Source organism: Megalops cyprinoides, chromosome 10 (assembly GCF_013368585.1).
Source record: "Megalops cyprinoides isolate fMegCyp1 chromosome 10, fMegCyp1.pri, whole genome shotgun sequence".
Taxonomy (NCBI): Eukaryota; Metazoa; Chordata; class Actinopteri; order Elopiformes; family Megalopidae; genus Megalops; species Megalops cyprinoides.
Window position 1 is genome coordinate 8,875,889 of NC_050592.1, and position 17,444 is coordinate 8,893,332.

Genomic DNA, 17,444 nt, shown 5'->3' on the forward strand with positions numbered 1-17,444 from the left:
GTGACCCGTATTTAAATGGCCATGCTCATTAATCACGTAAAAGTCAAGGTTCACAATAATTATCAAACCCTTTCTTGGTAACACATACTCAACACTTTCTTTGCATTGCTACTGCTGTTCAGTCTGTGAGAATTCGCCCGAGAACTGCATCGGCCGGGCGTTAGAGATTTCCGACACAGGATCGCCACAAAGAGAAGAGATCCGAGAGCCACTCCGTTGGTTTTCTCCGATGCTTCGCGCGTCTTGCCCATTCTCGCCCCCGGCTCCCGCCGGCTTCACCTCTGTTTCCTGCTTCGTCTGCCCCTCCGTGCCCATGTCTAACCCTTCCACTTCTCTTAACCCATCTTTCTCTGCCTCAGCGCCACAAGCACCCTTTCCATCTGCCTCTTTACCCACACCCCCCTCTCCGTCCATCGCTCCATCTCTCAAACTGCTGGTGCTGACCTCAATGATAACTATTCCCTCCCCTCCTTCTATCTGAAATATGCCCTCCATCGCTTCGCTGCCCTCTCCAACGACCCCACCAGCTGCGTTATAGCTACTTCCTGTTCCCGGGTCATTCCCCTCTCCTTCTATCAACGCAATCATCTGAACCCTTTCTCCCGACTCAGAGTCCACCATTTTGGCCTCATCCCCCAGCTCGAATACCACTTCTTGTCCATCAAGTGGAACCAGGGCTTGGGCAGGCGGGCAGGCTAGACCCAGGTCATCTCCCTGGGCCTCTGGAAAGGTGGCATTTGGGAGACTCTCCTCCTCTCTTTGCGCCTCTGTTTGAAAATGAAGGACAAATGATTCTCCTCCTCTCTCAACCCCGCCCTCTATCCCTGATTCGCTCTCTCCTTCTCTTGCCCCGGCCCACTCTTGAAGGAGGTTCAGTGAAACTACCCCTCCTTTCTCCTTTCCGGCCTCAGTTTCACTCTCCCTCTCAGTCTCAAACCGCAACACAAACGCCTCCCCCTCCCCACCCCCTGCACCTGCTCCATCTTCATGTCTCTCCCCTTCAAACTGCAACACGTATGACTCCCCACTCCCACCCTCCATCTCCACACCGTCCTTCTTCCCACCCTCCTCGCCCCCTTTCTCGAAACACAGAACAAACTGCTTCCCTTCGATAGCATCTGAGCATTTACCCTCAGCAGCCTGAGGGTTTCCATCCCAGGTAGTGGGGTCTGGAGGAAGTGATTCTGAGGAGGCAGTGACAGTTTGCGGGTCTGAGGTCACAGCTGAGGAGGCTGGGGCACTTGAGGGGACAGGGGCGATAGGGACAGAGGGAAGGGGAGAGGCAGACAGACAGCTGACCGGGGGGAGAGACGATGTGGTAGTGTTCGCAACAATAGCAGTAGCAGAACTCGCACTGGAGTTAGCGCCCGGCACTGATAAAACTCCAGTCTGGTTCACTGGAGCAGTTACTGGGGGTGTGGGAGCAGGTTTCTGTGGGGTAGCTTTGGGTTTCCGCACTCGTTTGGGTCTAGGGTTCCTGGTCCGAGTGGGTTTCCCCAAAATCTGTGACGTCGTGGCAGGGTTGTGGGCTGGGGCGGGCGCGACCGGAGTGCCCGTGTTAGTCAGAATGAACTGCGTCTGTATGGTTTGGAACTGGGGGATTTGGTTCTGGCTTGGCCCCAAGACCGGCTGCAGGGCTGGTAGTGACTGCACCAAGGAGAGGGGCTGGGGGTCTGGGGCAGAGGCCGCCGTAGTGGTGGGGTTGGAGGCTGTCGGGACGAGGAGCAGGCTGGGCTGGCTTCCGTTGGTGGACTGACACTGCAGCAGGAGATAGTTCTGTGACTGAGGCTGGGGAGGCGGAGGGGGCGGAGGAGGTGGAGGGGGCGGAGCCGGGGCCGACATGGGTATCAGCTGCAGCCCCGTCGGCGTCTGTATCATGAAGTAATTCTGCGACGTGTTCGGGGGGATGTCCAGACTGGGCGGGGACAAAATCAAGGTGGAGTTGCCGGCGGCCTCGGGGATCGAAATCAAATTGACGCTCTGGCTGGCGTTGGCGGCGAGGCTCTTGGCCGCCCTGGCGCCGTCCTTGGCTCCGCCGGCGCCGGTGTTGCTGTGCGTTCGCAGGTGCCTCTGCAGGTAGGAGTGCATGACGAACTCCTTGCTGCAGAACTGGCACTTGAAGTCCTTGCGGGAGGAGTGCGTGCGCAGGTGCAGCTGCAGGTTGGAGGAGTGCGTGAAGCTCTTGTGGCACTGGCCGCACTGGAAGGGCCGCTCGCCCGAGTGCGTGCGCACGTGCTGCTTCAGGTTGGACGTCTGCGAGAAGGACTTGCCGCAGATGGAGCAGGCGTGGGGCCGCAGGCCCGAGTGCAGCTGGCTGTGCCGCCGCAGGCAGCTGGTGTTCTTGAAGGACTTGCCGCACTCCTGGCAGACGTAGGGCCGCTCGCCCGTGTGCTGCCGCAGGTGGTACTGGTAGTGCGAGCTCCACTTGAAGGTGAGCGGGCAGTAGGGGCACTGGAAGGCGCGCACGCCGGTATGGACCTGAGGAGCAGGCAGGTTTCACACCAAAGGTGAGTAAGCACATCCAAAGCCAAATGAAACACTTCCATTTCAGTTAATGATATCACTGGGCAAATATGATCAGAAACTGCACACACAGACACACAGGCACAGACAGACAGACATAGGTCTCTGGTGAAAAGTATTAAACAAAGATGAAGGCACAGACAGTTACAAAACAACCCATGACTGAAAGACAGTAATGTAAAAATAGATAGTAGGGCAATACCCTCAGGTGGCAGGAGAATAAGGACATATAATAATAATATAAGAATTCCCTCTGAAGGTTGATTCTACAGGTTTGGTGCAGTTAAATCTAGTACATATCCTGTTAACAGCTGGGCAAGATGATGCTAGATTGCTGTTAGGAGGAGCGTGGTTAACAGGCAGCAGATAGACAGACAGATGAATGAGACAGAGATTTACCCTCTGGTGTATGGAGAGCAGAGAGGACCTCTTGAAGCTCTTCCCACACTCTGTACAGCGGTAGGGCCTCTCCCCAGTGTGATCGCGCATGTGGTAGCGCAGGCCCGAGGAGCCCTTGAAGGACTTCCCGCACTCCGAGCAGCGGTACGGGCGCTCTGTCCATCACAGTGAAGGGGTGGAGCAAGGGGGCAGCAGGAGGGAGGGGGGAGAAGGTTAGGAAAGCCAGGTTAAGGAAACATTACATTACATTCATTCAGCAGATGCTCTTATCTAGTGAGACTTCCAGAACAAATAAACAGAAGTGTACCTGCTCAACTTGAATGAGCTACAGTGTCAGACCAGGCTGACAACTTTCCCAAACCAGTCAGTGTGAGTGTAAGACTGTTCAAGTCCTACCATAACTTGTGCAACCTGACTAGTCAAGGGAAGCCAGGAGTACTACCATACATCAGTCACTAGATCACAGAATCCAGAACACATCATGATACTATACGTAATACTAAACTAAAAAATGATACTAAACATTCTAGGTTACGCCAGTGAAATGCACATCATTGGGACAAACCAGAAGCCTTAGTATGAGAGTCACACCATTGTTGCTGGCGCTGGCGGTCCTGTTGCCGGCGCCCCTCCTCTGGCCCTTCCCCGCCCCTCGCTTTGCCTTCACCGGCTCCCTCTCTCCGTCCTCCGTCACGGCGATCAGGCTGACGTGGATCTCCCGCTCCGCCTCCTCGCCCTCCCTGCGCTTGGCGGCGGGGGAGGACGGCAGGGGCAGTGAGAGGGAGAGCGAGGGCGGGCACACGATCTCCGCCTCCGCCTCCGCCAGCAGCCGCTGCTCGGGCGTGTGGGAGTGCTGGTGCGTGAGCAGCGAGGAGAGCAGGGAGAAGGAGCGGTCGCAGGCCGAGCAGCTGAACTGCGAGCGGGACTGGGAGGGGGACAGGGAGTGAGCCTGGGGGGGAAAAGGAGGAGAGAGAGAGAGAAAGAGGGGTTAACAACCGTTCATGCTATCGCACTGACTGAACTGGAGATTACTTGTATTAATCACACAGTGGCAGTCCGGCAATCTGTGCAATGCTCTGCATAAAAAATCCATTTGCATTACATTATTGGCATTTAGCAGACACATTTAGCAGTAACTTAAATAAGCTAAAATTTTTATATGTAAGCCATTTAGATAGCTGCATATTTACTGAGGCAATTCTGGTTTAAGTACCTTGCCCAAGGGTACAACAGCAGTGCCCCAGTGGGGAATGGAACCAGCAACCTTTCAGATATGAGTCCTCTCCTTACCACTCTGCTACACTACATCTGAGCAATGAGTATATGCAGACCCATTTCCGGCTTCATAAGCCATTTCAAAGCATTCCATTTAGGGACATATCAGTACTTCACAGGCCATCCAAAACACCTCAGCCAAACTCACCTGTGTCAAATGTCTGCTTAACCTGCCACTGGTGTTGAAGCTCTTCCCGCAGTACGCGCAGTCTGTGGGCCCGCTTGCCCCTCCAGCAGTGCCTGTGGGCAGGGCAGGGGCAGAGGGAAGCTGGGACACTGCGCCGAAACTCTGCAGAAGGTCGAACTGGGCCTGGCTTTGGGTCAGGGTCCCTCCCGCGCTCACCCCCGCGTCCGCGTCTCCGGCCAGGCTCAAGATGTCGGTGGCGCCGTGGCCGTTCTCGGAGACGGTCGTCGTCTCCACCACCTCCTCGAAGTCCGCCAGCAGAGGGCCCGCCCCCACCAGCCCCACCCCCGCCTCGCTGCCTGTCTCCTCCCCGGCCCCGGCCCCTCCCTCGTCCCCCTGCCCGAGCGCGCCCAGGTGCAGCGCCTGGTGCTCCTCCAGGTCCGCCTGCGTGCTGAAGGTCTGGCTGCAGCTGCCGCAGCTGTAGAGCAGCACGCTGGGGCCCGCCTCGGCGTTCACGTGAACCTCGGAGCCGCCGCTCTGACTCGGGGTGGAGGAGAGGGTCAGCTGAGGTAGGAGGGCTTGGTTTTGGCTCGGGGTATGGTGCGACAGGAAAACCTCCCCCACCTCCACCCCAACCGCGGCTTCCTGTCCCACGAACCCCACAACGTCCGTTATGCCCACCCCTACAGAGACGCTCTCGGCGACCACGCCCGCTGCTGCCGCGGCCGTCGCCGCCACCGCGGCCACCTTGCCCCCACCCGACTTCCCCTTGCCCTCCCCGTGCGAGTTCCTGTGCAGGGCCAGGTTGGAGGAGTGCGTGAAGCTGCGGCCGCAGTCCCCGCAGATGTAGGGCCTCTCGCCGGTGTGTATGCGCATGTGCTGCCTCAGGTTGGTGGACTGCGTGAAGGCCTTGGTGCACACGGCGCACACGTACGGCTTCAGGCCCAGGTGCACGTTCTTGTGCCGCCGCAGGCTGCTGGAGTTCTTGAAGGCCTTGGGGCAGCTGTCGCAGGGGTAGGGGCACTCGCCCGTGTGCTGCCGCAGGTGGTACTGGTAGTGCGAGCTCCACTTGAAGGTGAGCGGGCAGTAGGGGCACTGGAAGGTGCGCAGCCCGGTGTGCACGCTGCGATGGACCTGGAAACGGTAAGACACAATGAGAGGATAAAGATGGTAAAGTACAAGGGTCCAGGGTGCACAGCCGAATTAACAAGGTGCTGACAAATGGAAGACATTCAAATGAATCAATCTGATTTGAGGCTAAGACGATACAGATTGTTATTATTATTATCGTCATTTAGCAGAGCGACATACGTAGGTTACAACGTTATCCATTTATACAGCTGGATATTTACTGAGGCTGTGGGTTAAGTACCTTGCCCAAGGGTAACAACAGTAGTGCCCCAGCAGGGAATCGAACCAGCAACCTTTTGGTTACAGACCTCCTCTTTACCTCTACACTAAACTGCTGCACACAAAAAAACAAAGATAAAATAAGCCAGAGGGTCCAGGTCAGCAGCAATTAATATGTTTCTTTCAAAACATAGTTTGGCCATTGACTCAAGGATCAGCTCTACAGGGTAACACTGCACAGGGCCCAGACATGACCCACAGCACGCCACATCAAAAAGCCCGACTCACCTGTAACAGAGAGGAGCGTTTGAAAGCTTTTCCACAGTCTTCGCACTTATAGGGTTTCTCCCCTGAGTGTGACCTGGATCGAAAACAACAGTTCTAGTGTATGTCATAATAAACAACAGAATGAACAAGCACAGCATAATATATAATAATACCTATAGTACAAAAGACCCTCACCATTTACAGGGGACAATTTCAGCTGATCTCTTCAAATACTGTATTGCACAGGTAATAAAAAATTAAGGGGATTTGCTCCTGGCTACATTTCTGTTAGAAAACAATGTAATTATACAATAAACTAGCGGTAAATTATGCATTTCTGAAATAATGCTACACATTATATAAATGATGCTGTTATATGTAAAACAAATGTAAGAGAGTGGGCTTGTATGGTAATTTGTGGCTTGGGAACATACAGTGAAGCAAACAACAGGGAATGCTGCTCAGCGCAAATATTCAAAATCATGACTTGCAAATTCATGACTGGCTTGTAACAAAATGAATACAATCAACAGCAGAAGGAGTGAAGGTCAGAGTGCCCTTGGGTTGCAGGGCTGGCTGCTCCAGTGCCTGTAAAGCGCCCCCTACCTCTGGTGATAGAGCAGTGCAGAGGAGCCCTTGAAGGCCTTGGGGCAGAGGTTGCAGCGGTAGGGACGTTCATTGTTGTGGCTGCGCTGGTGGTGGGCCAGCCTGGAGGACCACTTGAAGGTCTTCCCACAGTCCAGACACTGAAAAGGGTGCTCTGGGTTCTGGGGCGTGGCCGGAGGGGGCACCATCTCCACCTCGGTGAGCACCGCCTGGCCCGCCCCTTTCTCCAGCTGCTGCTCGTCCTCCCTCTCCCCATCCTCGTCTCCCTCCTCCCCAGCGGTCAGCAAAGAGGGAAAAGGTGACAGGGAGGCGGAGGGCTGGGGGGGCAGGAGTTCAGTCTTAATGACTAGCGTGGCAACTGTGTTGGCCATTTTTGGGGAGAGGGTGATTCAGTTCAGTGTTTAGTGTTTTTATTAACCCTTTCTCAGCAGCTCTTTCCCTAATCTGTTCATTGCTGACTGAGTATTGCTTTTGCTGGTCCGTATGTTCTCTCCTACTCAGGTTCTCTTTCGGTTCCTCCTCCTCCTCCTCTTTTTGCTGAAACGTGATGGGAGACTGCTGTAAAAAAAAAAAAAAAAAAAAAAAGACAGCGACAGACTGATTCAGGTCACAATATTGAGGGTCACAGCAGTGCAATGAACAGTGCCTGCACACAACACAAAGCATGTAACGACACTGAAACCAGACCCATGGTCCCCTGAGTCCAGAGTCATCGGCTTTCACTGCAGTGGTGAAAGCAAAGCGAGCTAGACAGCACAAAGTAACAACTATCTTATGCGGTAGTGAAGTGAACTGCTTTTGCATAATCTTAACATTGGCTTGAGGAATTCAGACCATCACATTGTAAAATGACTAAATATTATTAGACTTAGTGCTACGACTTTTTAAATCTTAAACTGCACGTTAAACCACCTGCAGCACGTTGGGTATAATCAATACAACAACTAAACCAAGTGCAAAGTGTTTATGATGGCCAGCACAATAAATGGGTACAGAAATACGTTCAAAAACATGCACAGAGCATGCTACACCCTCTTTAATAAGTCGGCCAATATTCAAACAGCACACCTTCCCCTTTAAATCCTACCTCCCCCTTCCTCCTTTTCCCCTCCTCCCTCACCTTCTGTCTGTATCCGTCTGTCCCTATCGTATCGTTCGTAGCGTAGTTTGCTAGCTAGCTAGGTATGAGTTTCACCCAACACGGAAAAACAAGTATCTTATGCACCCACCTCCACGTTTCTAACCAAGACGATGTGGGATAGAATAAGCTACCTATGGTTCATCCGTCGCCTAGCCGAACCCCATCCGAAACCGGCCTTCCCGAATCAATTTGTCTTCCATCGAGCGAATTTCATAAACGCCGTTTATATACCTGATATGTATCATGAATATGTAATAAAATGGCTATTTGTTGTTCGCCTTGTTTATGCAGGTACTAGTATTGAGATTGTATATAAAAAAGGATTGAAAGCCGCAGTGTAAGACCATACAACCTTAACAATAATCTCGAGCACAAACTAACTAGCAGTCACCCGCCCGCTGCCGCCTCCCAGCAACGGCGATAGCGATTGGTCAGATTTTACCCTCAGACCGCCTATTTCATTGGCTAAGACGTTCGATGTCTGAATTTTTGGTCTTAAGTAACTCCAAACCCATTCAAATGCTCAAAACAAAGTCAAAATACTTATTTGCCCTCTCAATATATTTAAAAAATTTTAAGAGAAATACGAACAGGGAAATCTGGGAGCTTCGGATACAGGAAGACACACCTATTAAATATGACACCTCCGTCGCTTCGCCTGATAGGAAATGTAGTTTTTGCTTCAAAATATGTAGTTGTTAAAATACAGAAATATTTGAATTTTACTGTATGAACAAATATTGATGCATCATGAATGGATGGCCAATATGTGCTATATGGTATATATGAGCAAGCACCATGGAATGGATATGAGTTCTGTGTATCGGCTGGTGATAGTTTACAAGAAAAAATATCAGATCAGATCTTTGTTATCGGATTTGTGTGTAATAAAGTAGGCTATTTGCGATCAGAGAGTGACAGTCGGTACCAGATCAGCGATCACCTAGGCTGGTTCTCCTTGCATACAATGAACTTCCGTTGAAAATAGCAACACCATGGTTATGTTAAGTGTATACATCTAACATCTTCACACATATTTTTCATGCTGTCCATTTATACTTGATGTGCCCGTATCATATCTAATTGGGCTGATTTGACCAAGTTTTCTATATCACCCGAATGCTGTTTTTAACTTCACGCATTTGGCAAGTTGGGTTCTTAGGCTGCATCAGCTACTGCATCCAGTTCTGAGTAACTTGGATGCTCCAGGTGCCGAAGGGCGCCGAAGCCTATCTGAAAAGGGTGGCCCGGACTGGGAGTAGCTGAGCAAGCCTGTCTGTCTTTGAACGTTTTGAAAACTTTTGTGTCTTGTGTGGGGTTGTGCTTGGAATTGTGGCTCTCTTGATTGACTCAGCTGTCAAACCGCAACTGTTTGAGTCCCACATTCAGTGTAGATATTGACGGGTTTCCTACTAAACTATAAAATAATAATAAAGTAATGGTTTAACGCATTTGTTAGCTCTACCAGCTAGCTTGTCCCTTGCCTGGCCAACCATTGAAACCTAGTCATGCAGCGCTTCTAATATTGTTGGCTCCGTATGGCTTTTTACTTGTGTTGTACTCTACCTCACTTATATGTCGCTTTGGATAGAAGCGTTTATCAAATGGATAAATGTAAATATAATGTTAATGGAGAAAGAAGAAAATATGTAATGTAAACAGTGGACTGCAGAAATACTGGGAAGATGCAATCACTCATAAAATAATACTGTAATCAAAAAACAAATTACTGAGCTAATTTTTACTGTGATCTTTAACTTTTAGTTCCTCTGCACTCTTTCCTGAACACACTTACAACTATCTTTCTTTCATATATAGGCTTTGTCTGCCTTCCCATCTGTTCTCTCAGCTGTATATTCGTGTGTTTTTGTAACGCCACCAATGTTTTGTCAAACATAAGGTTAAGGTTCTTACACTGTTTAAAATAAAGATGAATAAATAAAATGAGATCTTTATTAATACCCAGAAAATGTCAAAGATCAGTACAAATCTTTACCCTTTGTCAAACAATCTTGAACGGAACCACTGCCAAAATGGAGTGCTAAATCCCATCCATTTGTTTGTTTTATGAAGAGCAAATTATAGTCAAAAGTCTTTTGATTCATGACATGTTGCTACAGTGCATGCTCCTTTTACTGAAGTACCCTCAACATGTATACAACATCGCAGGACCTTTGCAGTTCAGTGCCAGTGTGGTCATGTTTTGCAGTCCGTTTTGCAGGTGACCGAGTTTGGCACTGTAGCATAGTGGTTAAGGAGCAGGACTCATGACCCAAAGGTTGCTGGTTCAATGCCCCTTGGGTAAGGTACTTAACCCAAAATTGCTTCAGCAAATACTCAGCTGTATAAATGGATAATATGTAAAAAGTATAATTGTAAATGTAATTTGCTCTGGATAAGAGCATCTGCTAAAGACAATAATGTAATGCAATGTAATGAATTCCCACTGCCCCCTCTCAGGTCATTGGTCAATGACAGAGGGGGATGAAAAGCCTCCCAGAAGTCCTTCATTGATTTAAAAAAAAAGGATATCAAGAGCAGTTACTGGAGACAGAAAAACACACTTGTTTTTTCTTATACATTTGGTTTATTTGTTCAGTAAATGTACATTTTCCTTTCATCGCAACAAACATTTCACATTCTGTCCCTCCGCATCTGCACGATACAGGCCTTACATGTGTCAACATTCAGTTTTGGTGGTAGCACGATATTTCTTTCAACAGTAACAGTGAAAACAATAATGATCATATAACAATAGTATAAAAGTACAAAAAATGCAGAATTTTGGCTTCTGCTTGACTTAAATAAATAATTAAAAAGAACTTTACATAATAAATAGTAAATACTGTATCAAAATACTAAAATCTACAGTATTGCTTTAGTGAAAAAATGATAATGATAGTACTGAGGCTAGTACCTTAATAGTACTCTATTACTGTATTGTAATATGCCTTTTATGTTCTGGCGCAAATATGTAATGATGTTTGGTACAGTAATATGACAAACCTGTACAGTATACTATAAAACGCTCCTAGAAGCTAGTACCCCCAAACACTGACACAAGATCAACTAACTCAACCCTAATGCATGCCCCAATTTTGTGCAAAAATCGAAACTGATCCAGTTTCAGTGGTTGAAGGAACTACCTATTTACACTTCATACAGCACAGTACAAAGATCTCATTTCCCAGTCTACTGCTACATCTAGTGGCAGGAAGGTGTAACATCAACTGCCATTTTATTCAACACCATAAAAAGTCATATGTGTGACTTACAAAAGAAAATTGTTTGAAATACAATCATTTTCATCAGAAGATGAATCCAAGAAGTGCTACTTGTGTCTCATTCTGTCTGTATTTTGACAGTCTGAGAGTGAGAAGGGAGAAAGTATGGGAGGGTATCAATACCTTGATTCACAACTACGTATAGTAAAATAGTAATGTTATAAAAACAAATAAATAACTGACAAAATGACAATAACAAATGACAAGAAATAAATAACTAAAAATCAATAAATAAATAAATACATAAATAACAAATAACCATGAACAGAATATTACTAAATTGAGAAAAAAATGAGAAGAGGAGAATTGTACTTAATAATAACCAACATGGATGCTCATGACAACAATAATTACCCCTGTAACTACTGTTATTATATTAATATTATAGTAATTATTATACATATCATTATACATATCATTAATAATTACTTGGACTTAATAATGACCAAAGTGAAGGCACTGGGTACTGTATGCACGGGCATTCAAGGTTCAGTGGACCTTCCTGGCACAGCCATCAGATCTTGGACTTGAGAGTGAGGAGGGCTCGAGATGCCCAGTCACAGAAGAGTCGGAACTGTTGAAGGAGCTCGAGGGAAGACTGGACCACATCCCACTGAAAAGCAGGGAGTGGCGGGAGGGAGGGAGTGGGGGATGGGAGCCGCGGGGCATCAACCTTCTGTATCTAGGGGGAAGAAGACGGTAGGAGAGAGAGAGATCGGTAACTGTAATTGACTGACAATGCCCCATTATCCATTTACTTATTTATTATTTAAAGGCTTGCAATGAAATCCAAACAATCTAAAAAAGAATTCATTGCATTCTTTGAAATAACAGAGATAATACTTTGTGATTACATAAAGTTGCTACCTGGCGGAGGAGGGAGGCACTTAATGACTTAATATGGGAGATCATCTCGCCTAACTTTGGCAAGGCGGCCTGCTTGTGTTTCCGTGATGCCCTGTTAAGCCAGTCAAAGTGGACCTCGAAGGACTGGAGATCCACGAGAAGCTGAGACAAAGTAGATTTCAACTAAGAAAGAGAAAGAACAAAGAAGAAGGTTAATGACATCAGCACAGCAGGAGTGGACACTGCAATAAAAAAACTGACTTAAGAAGGAGAGGAGTTGGTAAATAGTGATTGACTGGGCTGGGTTTTAGCAGAACACTGATTAGTGAGACAAACAAAAAGAGGAAGAGTGAGACTGGTACCTCTAGTGTACTGAGATCACTTGCTCTGTTGGTCATAGCTGGGAGGGATTTGAATCTGTGCTCAATGTCAGTGTCAATCACATGGTCTTTCTGCAAGCAAAGAAAAAAAAACAATGAGGACATAATCCAAGGTCACTGGGATACAAATACATTGTAGATATAGTGTTGTGAGAACATATATGCAATAGCACTTAGCACTCCTTTGAAAGTCTCTTTTTTCTCGTGTTGTTATTCAACTATACCAAAGCAATCCAATGTCAAGTTGGAGTCAAGTTCACCCAAATTCCACTTTAAAACATTAACAATAAAAGTTAGTGACCTGAAACCACAGGATGTTTTTAAAATGAGCATAACAACATATCCAGTGACTAAGAGCTAAACATGGAGTAGACAACACAGGACTTCAGGGAAACTCCAGGGTCAGGGCTAAAAAAAAACATTGATTACGTAGGGTGCTTGAAAGCTAGCCACACTTCTCATAATGGCCACTAGAGGGGGACACAAAAGGAGGTTTCAGGAGAGAGCTTTGTACATTACCCCACATTCAAAAAGACCTTTCATGCAATAAAATGTATCACTCCTTTAATTGAATTGTTGAATTAGTTTTCAGTTCAAGTATAGTATTTGAGATTATATATATATATATATATATATATATATATATATATATATATATATATATATAGTATCTTCAAATGACCTCACAGCAGGAGTTATATACACACACATTGTTGTCCTACTATTTGCCCATCTGTCATGACCTGTTTTGTTTCCTCATTCCTTTTTAATATCTGCACCTCTACATGTCGTTCTTTGTTTTGTTCCTGTTGTTGCCCCTGTTTTTTCCTCTCTCTTCTACTCTCTCACGCTTTCCCAACTGTTTTCCTCAGCCTCTGCCTCTCTGCCCCGGTCCACTCTAAGTTCTCTCCTGTTTCAGTGCATCCCCTTTGCGCTCCGGTCTCCTCTCTCTCTGACTTTTCCTCTCTGTGACACGCGCTTCTTTATAGCACCCAGTCATTAGTTTTCCTTTGTTCTGATACAGCAGGTGATGCAGATACACATCCTCTCCCCTTGGGCCATTCCTCCACTTCATCCTGCGCTCTATCACCCCATCGAACCTGTCACGCTGCGCTCTATCACCCCATCTGCTCAGCGTGTACCTCCACACCTCTTCCCTGCTCTTATCCCTACCTTCTCCACATCTTGTGTCATTACCTCACTCACAACATAGACCTCTCTCTCTCTCCCTCTCTCTCCCACCTACATCTCTTCCTCAATGCAAATTCTGGAATGTGATAAATCCCTTTGATTTTTATCAAAGCACTTTGCTGTGGAGACCAAAAAGCTAAACACTAAACAGCACACCTACACAACCACAACTATTTACAACAGTCAATGCAAACACTAACACATTGATTCTCACGCACACACACACACACACACACATACACACACAAGAGCACACACACGCACGCACGCACGCACACACAGCATTTTATTGCTTTCTTGTGGGGACTTTCCGTTGACTCCCATTCTATTTTTCTTTCCTAGCCTTGACCCCTGTTTAGGTGGAACATAACACAAGGAGAAAAACCAAAATACATGGTTCGTGTCATTGAAAAAGAGTAACAACAATATTTTCAAAGTGGCATTAATATTACATTCCTCTTGTTGTCACCAGTTAATTCTCTGATACTATTATTTCCTCACATCTGGATCCAATATAACAGCAGCACATTCAAATGCACAGACAGGCTTAGAACACACACAATGTGTAATGCCTAGAAATAAGTAGACTTTGTAACCACACAAATTTAATAAACTTTACACAGATGGGCATAGACTGATGACAAAGCATAATCCAGTGCCCACATATGCAATCCAGTGTGCACACGTGCACAAAACACTACGTATGTTTACACATACATAAAAACAATTACACTGTGCCAGGAGGCTACAGATTATATGTAAACAATACAATATACAGACACAGCTAACTTTTGAATTCACACTTTTCACCAGCCTCAATCTGATTTCCCCAAAAGGTCGATGTAATCAGTAATCATTTAATAATAACGGGAATTCACTTCCCCCTTGTAAAGCAGGAAAGAGCAGTTTAAATTTTAATAGAACCCTTCTGTTTCAGCCTCTTCAGTGGCAGTGTGGTCAGGGCTCATGACCTAGGCCAGAAGGTCATTGGTTCAAATCCTACTGTTAGGAAGCAGCTGAATCTTTGAGAAGGCCATTTCACACAGTAGTAGTGGAAAACACATCCCAGTCTAGTTCTCTCAGAGGGTCAGTGCTTGTTCCTTGTTTCTGTTTTGGAAAATAAACTGACGCACAGACACAAACCCCTGAACGCACAGTAGCCAACCACAGGACCCATTAGACCAAACCAACTGTCATAATGCAGACAGAAGATTATTTCAAAACATTGACCTTGAACCCACAACTTTCCAGCATCAGTTGTGGGCGCTCTAATAACAAGACCACTGAATTTGTTTCTATTAATATCACTTGATGTCTACAGCAGCCTTACACTTTGAGTCACCCCTGGTCGATGACCTAGTGCTGTAACAGTACAAACACATAACAAACAATACTAATGGTAATTAACTCACCAGAAGGTCCTGGGTCAGTTTCAGCAAATTCCTTGTCTGATTGGTCAGCTTTTCAAGATCAGGGATGCGGCGATGATGAACAGGGAGTGCAGAGGTAAGTATAGGTAGCTGGGCCAATAGCAGCGAGAAGAGGAGGGAAGAGGAGGAGTCGACCAGCACTAAGGAGGGAAACAATCAATATTATAGCATGTGCAGCATATTATAACATGATCACTACAGAAATAATGCACAGTTCTGATCTTCATTTGAGCTCTGAAACTATACCAGTATACAGCAACAGGAACACATTTACCCTGCTCAAGACCACAGCTGTGATCACAAAGCATGCTATTGAATTTACAGCAAAACTTATTTAAACCCGATTATTGCTGCGGTGCTATCAGTAATTTTTCACAGCTGCTTATGTTGTGATGAGTAATCACTGATACCATAGCTTCTAACAACTGCTATGACACAGCAAAGATCATCGTTTAAAATTGCGCTGAGCACTGCATGTTCTTTGTCATCCCCGTATGCCGCTGCAAATAACAGTATTAAAATGGAATAACTCTTGCTTTTCAGATGACGAACGCTTATGTAGTCAGAAAGTTAAACAAACTGACTTAAGCAGAGGAAGTCGGCAATACTTCACAGAGACCAGACAGACCGACACAGACGTAATGAGTCTGAGATGAACTCAGAAAGTAAACGTTACAATAGCAACAAACAGATACAATTGGAAACACTTACATTTCATATTTGTTCGGGTCCAAGATACAAATGAGTAGGTATTATATCAGTAAATAAATAAATATAAATAAATAAATAAATAGTTTTGGAAAAAAATAAATAAATAATTAAATGGAACTCCGGAAACGGTCACGTGCTCCAAATTTCTTCTCTCTTGCAATTTACTCCGCGCAGTAAGGGAGGTAATACGTTGAAGAAAGAAGAGGGGGAAAAGAATGAATGAATGAAGGAATAAGTAAATGAATGACCTAACTCCGAAAGAGTCAGAAAAGGAAATAAATGAAAAACGTTTACCCCGTAAAAGTTTCAGGTTAATCCAAATTCTGCCAGCCTTTTACGGGCTGACAGTTTCAGACAGACACACAGACAGATACAGATGGACAGAGGGATACAGGGAGAGATAGATGAGTGCACAGAGAGAGAAGGATGCGAGTGTGTGTAAGCCTTATTTTTCGCAGAGTGAAATGTTTAGGCTTGTTTAAAACTTCCTTTATAAAGACGTCGGGGTGTATGACACATCGCCTGAGTCACCATTTCATTCATAAAAAACACACTCTCTCACTCTCTCTCTCTTTCCTCCTCCCCCCCTCGCTCGGCGTCTGACTTTTTGCGAATTAAAAAAAAATGTTCCGTTGTTTTTCTTTTCTTCTGTCCATGTATCACTTTCCCTCTTTATATCTCCTGGTCTTTCTGACGGTATCTCTTGTACTTCCTCTGCACCCTCCCTCTTTCTGTATATCTGTCCATCTGCCTCTCTTTTTTATCTTTTCATCTCTAAATCTCTTCCCCTCTCTCTCTATCACTACAAAAGTTTAAAAAGGCTATTGTTTCATTTTATATCAGTCTATCTCCACTCCTCTCTCCTTTCCTACTGCTTTCATTACCTGCGTCCCCTTTTCTCTCTGATAGTGTTGCCCAGAATCAAAGTCAACAGTACGTTATATTCTCTTCAGCAGCGCCACGTGACTTAGTATGCGCGGTACTTTTTCCTGACATACATGTAGTTATAGCAAACATCATTCCCCATCGGTAGCACACTCACACACGTGCGCTCACGCACACACACACACACACACACCAGGCTGTTATTTCCACTTTGCCCCCCCCCCCCCCCCCCTTCAAGGGGAAAGGAAAGAGTGAGAGACAGAGAGGGAGAGAGGTACAGAGGGGCTCTGAAGTCCTGTATAGAAAGCACTGCGTGAACACCACACTACATTAACACTGACACCCAGAGAAAGCAAGAGGGTCGATACAGTGTATGTACGACCAAATGAGTGGACTGGAAAGATTAAGTCAGGTGCAGTAAAGCGTAGCACACTGTTGTAAAGGCAGAAATGAGTGTCCTCATGAAAGAGGGAGGGTTAAACGCAATATAGGCACCCTAAATGACTGGCCTAGACCCCATTACGCAGATACCAGGGGTGTGGGAGAGGTGTTGTGGCGAAAGGTTGCGTTCCTGTTTGCCGGGTCACAAAGGAAGAAGAAAGGGAGCAGGAGAAAAACGAAGAAAGAGAAGGGAATGGATGAGTGTGAGGGAGGGATGGAGGGAGATATTGACACACTTAGCTTTTTTTTTTTGTTTCCCCACATCAAAGACTTGTTTGAAGGCACAGCTGGGAAAGAATTAAAGAAAGAGTGAAGTTAGTCACTCTCCCTCTCGCTCTCTGTGTCCCCCCAGCCCGCGATGTTGGGGGTCTCTGGTGTACTTTGCAGGTACACGCGTCTGTCAGTCCGCGCGCATGACTGTCTGTCTGTCTCCGTCTGTTTGCGGCGATGACACACATGTGGGCTTTCATGTCCTACTCTGCACATCACCCCCTTATAATCCAGCTTCCAGACAAGGAGGGGGGGAAATGCAATGCCACCAGCCTCAAATAAATCACCACTTAGGGAAAAAAAAAAAAAAAACTTTGATCA

At 46.3% G+C, this 17,444-nt stretch overlaps 2 protein-coding genes across 2 annotated transcripts; both read right to left on the minus strand.

The window, feature by feature from the left end:
• Positions 1–108: 108 nt before the first annotated feature.
• On the minus strand, positions 109–8,056 carry znf628 (zinc finger protein 628). The gene is made up of 8 exons (XM_036538650.1): positions 7,774–8,056; positions 6,545–7,102; positions 5,960–6,032; positions 4,346–5,455; positions 3,514–3,871; positions 2,923–3,077; positions 975–2,478; positions 109–722 (listed from the first exon to the last, which is right to left on the minus strand). The coding sequence occupies exons 2-8, from the start codon at positions 6,913–6,915 to the stop codon at positions 109–111; spliced, it is 4,185 nt and encodes a 1,394-aa protein (XP_036394543.1). The 5' UTR covers positions 6,916–7,102; positions 7,774–8,056.
• Positions 8,057–11,451: 3,395 nt separating this feature from the next.
• il11a (interleukin 11a) lies at positions 11,452–15,624 on the minus strand. The gene is made up of 5 exons (XM_036538298.1): positions 15,528–15,624; positions 14,799–14,956; positions 12,178–12,267; positions 11,837–11,998; positions 11,452–11,651 (listed from the first exon to the last, which is right to left on the minus strand). The coding sequence occupies exons 1-5, from the start codon at positions 15,532–15,534 to the stop codon at positions 11,484–11,486; spliced, it is 585 nt and encodes a 194-aa protein (XP_036394191.1). The 5' UTR covers positions 15,535–15,624; the 3' UTR covers positions 11,452–11,483.
• Positions 15,625–17,444: the final 1,820 nt, after the last annotated feature.